Raw genomic sequence first — 11,169 nt, forward strand, 5'->3', positions numbered from 1 at the left:
CGTGCGGCGCGGTGCGAATACTTTCATGAACTTTCTGACACAAGGTGAAGAAGTGTCTGTGAGAGAGCAGACAACAGGAATGCCAGTCGCCATGAAGAGTTGATATTGAAAAGTTTCTACAGATTTGTATTCTGCTATTCTTCGAGGTATTTGATAGAACATATTCCGTGCTGTTTTCTCTACGAAATAATAGAATACAAGCTCATCGATTAGCATATTTTTAACTAAACATGTCTGTCTGTCTTTCTGTCTGTGTCTGTCTGTCAGGTCAAAATTTTGTACACGTTATTTCTCCGGCACCCAATCTCGGATCAAGCTGAAATTTGTCACAATTTTTTTTTCTTTTACCTGACAACACAAGAATCAATTTAAAAAAAAAAAAGTTAATTAACTATGTGTAATAAATTATTTTGTTTGGTATCTCAAACAAGGGAAAGAAATAGTAGTTGACTGAAGTGGTGGTATAAGCTGAATTACTCCCCCTTATATCAGTCTTCGGCTTAGCGAACACCAATATGAAATAGAAACCTAGGTAACTATACAATCTTTGATGTTTCTAGACTCCTTGTTAGTAGAGTAGTTACCTCGTTGGCTTAAGAAGCCAGATAAGGCTTCAGCCATGACTTCGAATTAGGGTTTTTTTTTCATTGTTAGTCTAGAATCTAGATCTAATACAAATTTAATTACACGAATGATCCAAACTAATTGATACAACTACGATTAATATAAGCTTTTTTTTTTCTTTTTTTTTAAAATTATGTTTAAATATTTTTCTTGTTCGAAAATGTACCCCTATTCCAAAGGTTCATTCTTGAAGTACATTGTAGTCGCCCTAAAATGAAACCACTTCTAAAATTGAGTATAGTTTAATTTCATGAGGTTACTTTTTAAGACTATAGCTACTCACCAACACCAATGTAACTCACGTTAAAAAAAGATTTAATGCGTGTTCGGTCTATATTCGGTGGCTAGGTCCAAAACTATGCTCTTACCAATATATTTGAGACCAGACGGCTTGCTAGACAAAAAATGATTATAGCACTGGTATGCGCGTCCCAGACATGATTGCCAAGTGAGACAATATCTTTTTAAGTATCAATTTAAAAATATGCTCTTTTGAGTACTTTCACTTTGAGTCTAATCACACTAATTAACGGAGAATGACTCATTGACATTTCACCTACTTTTTTTTTTTCGGTGTGTGGTTCTCCAACACATTCTTAGAGTATTGCCTGGTTGTAAACTCGACCAGGTGTCATCAAGTGGACGTTAAGGCCAGGCTAACAAACAGGTTTTTGAAGTTTCCTTGCACCTTTAAGAGACTTTTTGAAATGAAAGTCAGTCGTTTTTACTCCAACTTGCACGCCACTTATTTGGAATGCCAGGGGGTGGAATTTTTTTAAAAAGAAAATACGTTTCAAGTATTTAGATCCAGATTACAATGACATACCCAGTTAACAATAAAGTATGTAGTTCCTCTATCTATAAAGTTTAACTCCTTTCCCTCATTTCGCTTACAAAAGTTATATCAACTCACTCTGTCGTTCAGGTACAAATCTTGTACAAGTTATTTCTCTAACTTCACATTCTCGGATCGAGTTGAAGTTTTGCACAATTATCCATTGTCGATGACAACACACGAATCAATCAAAACATTTACCAGCTAGTTAATTTATTAATAGTAGTTGAAAAATGGGGTTTCATATAGAAAAGGGAGATAAATCTTAAAGTATCTAGAGATATGACAGTAATTGTGCATTCTGCCCCTGATATAATCTTCAATTTTTGTTTCTCTCTATATATATTATATAACTTTGCCTTCCGCAACCCCTCTCCCTTTCAGTTTTTATTTTGTTATAAAAAAATCCATCCCTCTTCTATTCTTTGTTCTCTACTTACAACTTATCTCTCTTTAATTTTTTTTTCTCTACCTACAACTTATCCCTCTTTAATTTTTTTTTCTCTACCTACAACTTATCCCTCTTTAATTTTTTTTTTCTCTACCTACAACTTATCCCTCTTTAATTTTTTTTCTCTACCTACAACTTATCCCTCTTTAATTTTTTTTTTTACCTTCTCTTGCCAAATCACTGAAATCAGGTCCCTGAATCGAGAAAGGGCGTCGACAGGTGGCGCTTGGATAGAGGTCGGAGGTGTGAACTGTGAAGAACGTATCTATTTTGTCAGACAATCATCTGAAGCGGCCCCGTTCAAGTCAGGCGCCTAGTAAGTGAGGCACTAGGAGGGAAATGGACGAAGGTGTTACACGAGTAGAACCAGGGCCATGGGGACACTTTTTTTTTTCAAACTGTTGTCTCTCGTCAGTTGAACTTTGTGTCCCCCATTTTCACAACTGAGTGTCATGAATTTTAATGAGGTGTGCCAATACAATGAGGCAGGGGGGGAATGTGTACCTAAGTAACAAAACGAAAATGTTGTCTCCCTTTATTACAAAGCTTATATCAGTGATTCCCAAAGTGGTCTATATAGACCCCAAGGGGTCTACGAAGACTTCCAAGGGGTCTACGACACACACACAAAAGTTTGGGAACCACTGGCTTATATGAACTCACTCTGTCCGTTACGTAATAAGTTTGAACATGTTATTTCTCACACAGCCAATCTCGGATCAAGCTGAAACTTTGCACAAGTATTCATTGGCATAGACAAGACGTGAATCCATTTAAAAATTAATTTATTTATTTTGTTTGATACCAACTAAATGACCCAGGGATATAAATCCTTCAGTATTCACAGAATCGGCTAAATATTGGGGGTTTCGTTCCCTAAGATAATTGAACACGTTATTTCTCTCAAACCCTTTCTAGGATCAAGTTGAAACTTTAAACAATTATTTATTAGACCCAACATAACATGAATCAATTTAATAAAATTAACCAATTAGTCAATTAATTATTATTCATTATTCATTTTGTTTGAGATCAAATAAGGGAAACATCTTATACATTATTGATAGTTATAGTTGTAAGTGCAGAGTTCTTTCCCTTAGAAAAGCTCTGTTTTTGAAGAATTTTTTCGATTTTGCTTGTTTTGTCTTCTACTTCCTCAACTCTCACACACACGCACAAACACACACACACATAGATTGTGCACCACGCACCCACATTTTTAAAAAATAGTTTTAATTTAGCGAAATTTTCATGCTTGTAGCATGTACAGGGTACTATTCATACATTTCATTTGTGAATAAAGTTTATGTACTGAAGAGAAGGTGTTTCATACTGTCTCTAGGCGCTCAGCAAACACAACTCTGCTAGAGCCCACTTGATAGGTAGCCAAGCCAAGTTCAAGCCCATCGTTATATTTAACACTTCAAACACACATACACAAACAAATACAATTATTTCTCCGTGCACTGGCGTGCACACACACACATACACACACACACTCGCGCACGTTGCCTTTAAGTTTTAATTCTAAGATCCTCGTATGCCTATTTATTTATTTTTTATCTCCCCTTTCTTCAAAGTCTATAATTGAGTTAAAAGGTGAATAAAAAAGGAAAAAACAAACTTGGAGGAATGTTAAGGTTCAACTGTTAACGATACCACATGTCAAGGGTCGGCAACATTTTATAGTTAATGGGTCACTTTTTATTTTATTTTATTATTTTGTTAAAATTATATATTAATTAATAATATTATATAACTTGCTATACAAATAATGTTAGTAATTTTATCTTCCTGTTTAAAGTTGTTTTGGGGTCTTGACTGAGAACCACTGCTAATCATAGACCATAATGTCTAGATGGTTGATTTTCTTCTTGATCTGTTATTAACTTTAATTTACAAACTCAAAAAGTTCTTATGTATCAAGCCCGCATGGCCCACCTGTACCAGTAATTATGCATATTCACAGAAGCAAACCATACATCGGACAAACCTGATTAATCAGACAACCAAAGGGCCATAAAAGGAGGCGCCTTGCTGCGCAATAGCTAGTTACCAAGAATACAATGCTCAGCAGAAGCTAGTGTTCGATTGGTTGAATTGGGTTCTCGACCTCACGTGACCCCTGAGTTAGGGGCTGGCCCTCATCGAAAGTAAAAAATGCTAATTTGTTCAAACTTGTATGTATGTGAGAGTCTTTCAAGAGGCATGGGTGTGTTTGTGTGTGTCCCAAAAGATGGTGTGGGTGGCTAACTTCGACAGTTTCATCAGGTAGTCGTTAAGTCCTTCATGTGTTGGGGGTGGGGGAAGAGTGGTTAGCACTTTATTGTACCAGGCACTCTGATGTTAAGTGTTGTTTTATCCTCTAGAAAAACAAAGGAGACTTGGGAACCATACAGCGGTTAGGCACCCCCAATCGTATTGAGCGCTACCGAACTCAACAAACCTTCAGCTGTTGGAGAGCTGATAAGATATTCAAATTTCGTTTCTCGCCCCAGAAGAGCGCCCATTAGAAAGTTGCCGTAATTGATGAATGCAAAGTAAACTCATTACTCACTCATTCCACTCCAGTGCTCGTTTTTAAAGACGCGTTAAGAACAACGTGTGACACCCTTCCCTCTCCAGGCAGTAGTGGACAGCCCAGGACAGCTATCTATAGAACAGCTATCTAATTCCACACATGGTCGAGCTGAGGCTATCAATAAAACTATCTTAGCACGAACTTCAGCCTCAAAGTGAGTTATATTCTCACAAACCCTCCAAGCTCTCTCTTTCTCCTCTCTTTCTCTCTATTTTTTCTTCCTCTCTCTCTCTCTCTCTCTCTCTCTCTTTTAAACACGCATATTACTGACAAGTTCTTGTTTTATTTTACTGGCTAGAAATAAACCAAACTATTAATGTGTTCAACTGCTCTCCACTTTTCGTAACTTATTGTGTTTTACTAAATTTTAGGTAGGCTATTCCATCATTAACTCCTGCTCTTATCCTTCGTAACGTGTTGAAATTTAGGTAGGCTATTCCATCATTAACTCCTGCTCTTATCCTTCGTAACGTGTTGATTTTTAGGTAGGCTATTCCATCATTAACTCCTGCTCTTATCCTTCGTAACGTGTTGATTTTTAGGTAGGCTATTACACTGTAAAATATATTTTAAAAAGATCTCTAATTAAAGCATGGGCGAAGCAAGGATTTTTTTCGGGGAGAGGGGGTTGGGGGGAATTTTTCTCTTCCCCCCCCCCGAATATATTATATATATATATATATATATATATATATATATATATATATATATATATATATATATATATATATATATATATATATATATATATATATATATATATATATATATATATATATGAGTGTGTATGTGTGTGTGTGTGTACATAATTAATCTATTACATTCTGACCCTTCATTCTTTCGGAAGACGTTTCTTGTACCCTAGCAAAAAATCAGTCACTTAATTCCGACCCTCCCCCAAGCGGGAGGGATTTCATTTCGGAAGGGGGGGGGGGTGAACATCCCACGGTTACGCCCATAAATAGAAGATTTGATGAATGTCAATCATGACATTTCATCTCTCCATGGGACTCTTTTACAAAAAGATATATATATATATTCTATATATATAGAAAATAGTAGGCGGCGACCCCCACCGGCCCAATGAGTGCGGGCCACCGAAAATGTGCCCGAATACCCATAGAGCCAGTCCACCCCTGCCCTTACGTTTAGTGCTTTATAAATCTTATGTCAATGATAGATTTCTAATTGATCCTCTAAAACTATATTTAAAATTGTATTTCTTCTTGATCCACCATTTCTGTTTAGTCTACCTGACCAGAACATCCTGGCCATCTGGAGAAACAAGGCGTTACCGCCTACCACGTGATCAAGCATGGACACGCGTGCGTGTGGGTGTGTTTGAGTGCGTATGTGTGTGTGTAAAAGTACCTGTTAGTCTTGTCGAGCGACAACCTGGCAACGTCGTCGGTTTACAAACATATGTCGTCATCAGAGACAGAAAGCTAGACCTTAGAGACCATGGTTTCTTAAATTGACTTGCTAAAAAAACTCACTTTACAAAGAAATCTGCCATAACACGTTTTAATTTTTGTTTGAACTCGACTTGACCTTAGTCCGTTGGACCTTTGGGGCACCACGCAAGATCTGTTGACCGTCTTTCTCCATTCCTCTGTCTTTTGCTTTGGATAGAATCTCTTTGAATGACAGCGAGTCCATTCTTTGATGTTGGCTTCCCATCGCTTTCTTTGTCTGCCTTCTCTTCTTTACCGCTGAAGGAAGATTTTGGCGAGCCCTGAGGACCTTGTGATATAGCCATAGAGTTTTAGTTTGCGCTTTTTGACAGCAGTTAGCAGACCATCATGTGGTCCAATCGCTGGACTAACAAGTCCTTAATCTCTTCGTTTGTGATGCGGTCTTTGTATGTGATACTTTGGATCTTCCTGTAGCATCTCAATACCATTGCTAGGATCCGTCTCTCCAGTCCTGTTGTCTGTCAGCGTCCAAGATTCGCAAATATATAAGAATGTGGCCATGACCAGGGTAATGCACTGGTTCAAAAGTGTGTATGTGTGTTTGTTTCTATGGTTACTGAAATGAAGCACACCGCTTTTGATTCTCCGAGAGAACGGGTCCTTGTTCGAATCTTAATTAATTTTTTAAAAATCATTTTGGACATCTTGGAATTTCAAGCAAGGTTATATTGGGATGAATAGGGCAAGAAATTAAATGGGGTAAAGCTAGTCCTTTTTTTTTTTGGGGGGGGGGGGGGGAGGGGGAGCTAATGCCTCTTTTATGGCTTACGCCTCTTTTTATTTGGACTATATACCTCGTTTTGGTTATATCGGCCTCATGCCGTTTTGTATTGCTGGACACCTACCACCGATATAGTAGTCTTTTTATTATGAAATTTCAAATTATTAAAGCAATGAAAAAAGTAATAGAAATTAAAGTTTTCCATATAACAAATAATACGAATAAATAAATATTAAAGGTTTATAACCTGCAAATAAAAAAAATCGCCTACATGTTAACCTTTTGGCTACTATTTACTCAGCGAAATTCTAGTATTATGATAAGTACTTTACTAAACTACTGTAATACTGTTTAAAATGTTACTACACCCTACTTTGTTTTTAAATTAATAGATTTTGCGAGTCTCTTAATCCTTTTCATTAATGACTCACTATAAGAACAAATTACTTACAGTTTTATTTGTTGTTTGTTTGTTTGCTTGTTTTAGCTTTGTTTTCAAAGCAAATCTCTTTCTTGTTAATCTTTGTCGAAAGATTTGTAGCGTCTATTTGTTAGAAAGTCGTCTGCAGATTGAACTCCACAATCACAAGAGTTCTCTATAAGCTAGATATTTTAAGCTAGATCCAGTTGTTTTGTCTGACATGTTTAGGGTGTTCTTTCAGAATTGAAGATTATTACATTTCAGCATAAACCTTCCGCAGGACATCGGGAAATGGTAGCGGGCAGGGGACCATCAATGGGTTCATTTTAAATCTGTTAATTAATTTTTTTCTTCACAGATGGGGCTGATTTTTGGAAGTCGCTGTATGACCACACCTCGGCCTCAGTGGACATCGGAGAGAGCTCGGGCCACGGGGCCCTTCAGTTTCCGGGATCGCAGGACGCCGATCTCACGGATGATGGTGGCGACTACGGTATGCCGGAGACGGATGCTAAGGGAGGCCTAGACTGGCCCCCCTATGGAGCGGACAAACCTTCACTGACACTCCCAGGTTAGCTAGTAATCATAGTAACTAGAACTCAACGTATAAAGACTAGCAAGGATAGGCTACTGGAGATTTTCATACAATAGTTAATCAGAGTAATCCGCTCTTTGTTTATACTTTAAGATCATATGTAAGTTCTTTAAGCACTAAAAACAATAACATTCAATCAAACAGAAAAACAAAGAACATGCTATTTGAAGAAATGTGATGGCCATGTAATGGAACTAAAAAAAAAACGTGAGAACCTGAAACAGAAAGAATGGGAGAGATTTCGTAATAACTAGACCAAATAAACAATGTCAAGAACGCCATTTTGAACGATCACTGTCGCCAATGAAATATTAATATCTCCCCTTTCTGAAAAATAAAACTTATTTGAAAATGTTTAGAAACCTGGTAACGACTATCATTAAATTATAATACATGTAATAGTACAGTATTTAGCATGAAGCTAATAACAAACCATTTCCATAATTTACTCTGTCAAAACAAATAACATTGATTTAATAGAAAGCTAAATTTAATTTAAAACAAGGTTACAAAGACAGTTTGTGTGAAAACACAAACTCAAAATAGGCCCCCGAAGTGGTCCACCCAGGCAGGCTTCAATATTTTCAGAAAGAACATCCAAATGAAATTATATCAAAGACAAATGAGAGATGAGAATGGAGAAAGAAGGTTGACAGATCTTGTGTAGTGCCCAAACGGTACAGCTGATCAAAGGATAGGTGCAAGTGAATGCAAAGTTAGATGTGAACCTGGCCTAACTAGTTCCCCTTTCAGACCTTGTGGGCAGATGATGTAAAGTTCATCTGTTTTTGTAGTCTACGGTTAACGAGGGTGTCATGTAGCCAGCACAACGACCAACCGCCTTTACTTTTCCCCAACTAATATCAGGTACCCATTGGAGCTGGGTGGACTCAGAGGCGCCTAAAGATTCCGAAGTAGAAAATCCCAGTCTTCACCAGGATTCGAACCCGGGGCCCCCGGTTCGGAAGCCAAGCGCTTTACCGCTCAGCTACCGCGCCTTTCTGAAGTCTTATGATTGATGTAATTTTTTGAAAAGGCTCAATCTCTTATTCGAATGCTCAAAAAAAAAAAAAAAAAAAAATTTCGCAATAAAAAAAAAAGTTCACGAAAATGACGTTTACAAGATTACTATTCTTTTTAATTTGGGTCTAACTTATAATGCATACTAATTAGCTTTTTCTCTTTAAAAAACTGCTTGCATAACTGATTTTAAAAATTAGATTTTTCGCTTTCAGAAAAAAAAAGTAGCCGTTGCATCAGAACTTTGAATGGTCTAAAATATTGTGATGTCGGATTTTCAATATCTTTTCTAGTTTACGAGATCTAAACGGGACGGACGGACAGACAGACGGACAGACATTTCGCACAAAACTAATAGCGTCTTTTCCCCTTTCGGGGGCCGCTAAAAATAGATAAAATAGGCAGTCAAAATTTGATTAGGGAAACACTACGGTCTAAATATTGCAGGCTATAAACCAGTGGTTCCCAAACTTTTTTTGTCTTGTAGACCCCTTACCACGTTTTATGGTTTTCTGTAGACCCCCTGCATGACTTGCAATTTTTTACAAATTCATTGCCATTTAAAAAAAAAAATATTTGTAACTGTAGTGAGTTGAAGAGATTAAAATTATTTAAAGCTACAATAAATGTATAGAGATCTATTATTTTATATTGATAAAATTCAAATTTAAACCAATTAAAATAACAATTAATACGTACTGCAGGAACCACTAAACGCGCTGGGAATGTGTTGTTGTTTTTTTAGGATATGAATCCGTTGCTACGGATATTATGTTTCATATAGGAATTTGTTGTTCTATAAAGTAGACATTCAAACATTAAAATATTAATTAATCAATTGATTTGGCTTAAGTATCATTGTAAAAGTTTTTGCATAGAGTAGTCTCCAGTGTATCTCTTGATCTATCACGTCTGGCTCAAATATTGGTTCCGTGGAACTATTTTTACTAGTTTTACCTTTTGTGTTTTCCGTATTTTGTTATAAGTAAAGAGATATTGTAAGACTCTCACAAACCATCATCTTCTCTATATGATGTCGAAGAGAGATTTTGTGGGTCTATTATTAACTTTGAGTGTTCGAAAGTTTTTCAAATCTGTATTTATTTTGACAGGGTGGCATTGTCTCAGATCTCCAGTCATATCGTCATAAAATGCCGACCGCTTGTTTATTAAGGAAGAAATGAATCCCAATTTTAAATAATCATTGCTGTACAACCCATATTTCTTTTTGTTAGACATTAGTTACATATGAATAAATTAAGCTATTTAAAAAAAATAGTATAGAAATTAAATACAATTTTTTGTTTGAATAGCAGGATAAATATTTAAATGATTAATTAAGGTACAAATCATATATTACTGTATGAAAGTCGAAAGAATTACATTAATGGGATGTAAAAGTTAAAGTCACGACCTGATTAAATAAAATCTATTATCGTAGACCCCCGTGGACATCTCATAGACCCCCAATAATATTTTTCACTTTCGTAGACCCCTTGGAAGTCTTCGTAGCCCCCTAGGGGTCTATATAGAAAACTTTGGGAATCACTGCTATAAACTATAGACTAAATATTGCTGACTAAATATTGTAGGGTTAGGGTTAGGATAAATATTGTACAACGAATATTGTAGACTAGACACACTAATCAAAAGACAACATATTTTATTCCAGGATTGCCGACTATCACGTGCTTCCGTTGTCATGGCGACAACAACAAAGGCTGTGATATACTGGACATGCTAAATGACATGGACTTCTACTCCATGAAGTGTCTCGGCAAATGTATGAACGTCTCTTCAGGTAGAGATTAGAATGTTTGAGTGTGTCTTCAGGTAGAGATTAGAATGTGTGAGTGTGTCTTCGGGTAGAGATTAGAATGTGTGAGTGTGTCTTCAGGTAGAGATTAGAATGTGTGAGTGTGTCTTCAGGTAGAGATTAGAATGTGTGAGTGTGTCTTCGGGTAGAGATTAGAATGTGTGAGTGTGTCTTCAGGTAGAGATTAGAATGTGTGAGTGTGTCTTCATGTAGTGCTTAGAATGCTTGAGTGTGTCTTCAGGTAGAGATTAGAATGTGTGAGTGTGTCTTCGGGTAGAGATGTTATTAATCTGCATGAGTACAAAATTTGATACATAAACAACAGTAATCTGCAGTAAACTCAAGAAATTAGTACTTCTATTGGTGTTATTTAATTACAGAGAGGGGGGTGTCTATAAACACAACAGAAACTGACCCAAACGTTCTTTACTGCGCAGCAACTCTTGACACCTGGTAATTCTGACCCTTCCAGAACTTGCTTTACATCTTAGCGGACAAAAAAGATTCCAAAGATGAGAACACATTACAAGACCAAGGGGTCTTTAGAAGCATCTTTTTTTTTTTTCTAAGAATCAATTCCTTTTTTAACGAATCCTCCAAAGAACTATTTAAAGAATCTTTTGAAAGAAA

The 11,169-nt window shown here is 36.5% G+C and overlaps 1 protein-coding gene across 5 annotated transcripts in view; it reads left to right on the forward strand.

The window, feature by feature from the left end:
* LOC129922008 (uncharacterized) overlaps window positions 1–11,169 on the forward strand; it is an 85,689-nt gene that overhangs the window by 68,163 nt on the left and 6,357 nt on the right. For all 5 annotated transcript variants that reach the window (XR_008773945.1, XM_056005839.1, XM_056005840.1 and 2 more), the window contains exons 3-4: window positions 7,467–7,679; window positions 10,396–10,524. Coding sequence is in view for 4 of the 5 variants with exons in the window: in XM_056005839.1 (XP_055861814.1) it covers window positions 7,467–7,679; window positions 10,396–10,524 (342 nt within the window). In the remaining variant the exon portion in view is untranslated. The remainder of the gene's footprint in view (window positions 1–7,466; window positions 7,680–10,395; window positions 10,525–11,169) is intronic.

The sequence above is a fragment of the Biomphalaria glabrata genome, chromosome 12 (genome assembly GCF_947242115.1).
Source record: "Biomphalaria glabrata chromosome 12, xgBioGlab47.1, whole genome shotgun sequence".
Classification (NCBI taxonomy): domain Eukaryota; kingdom Metazoa; phylum Mollusca; class Gastropoda; family Planorbidae; genus Biomphalaria; species Biomphalaria glabrata.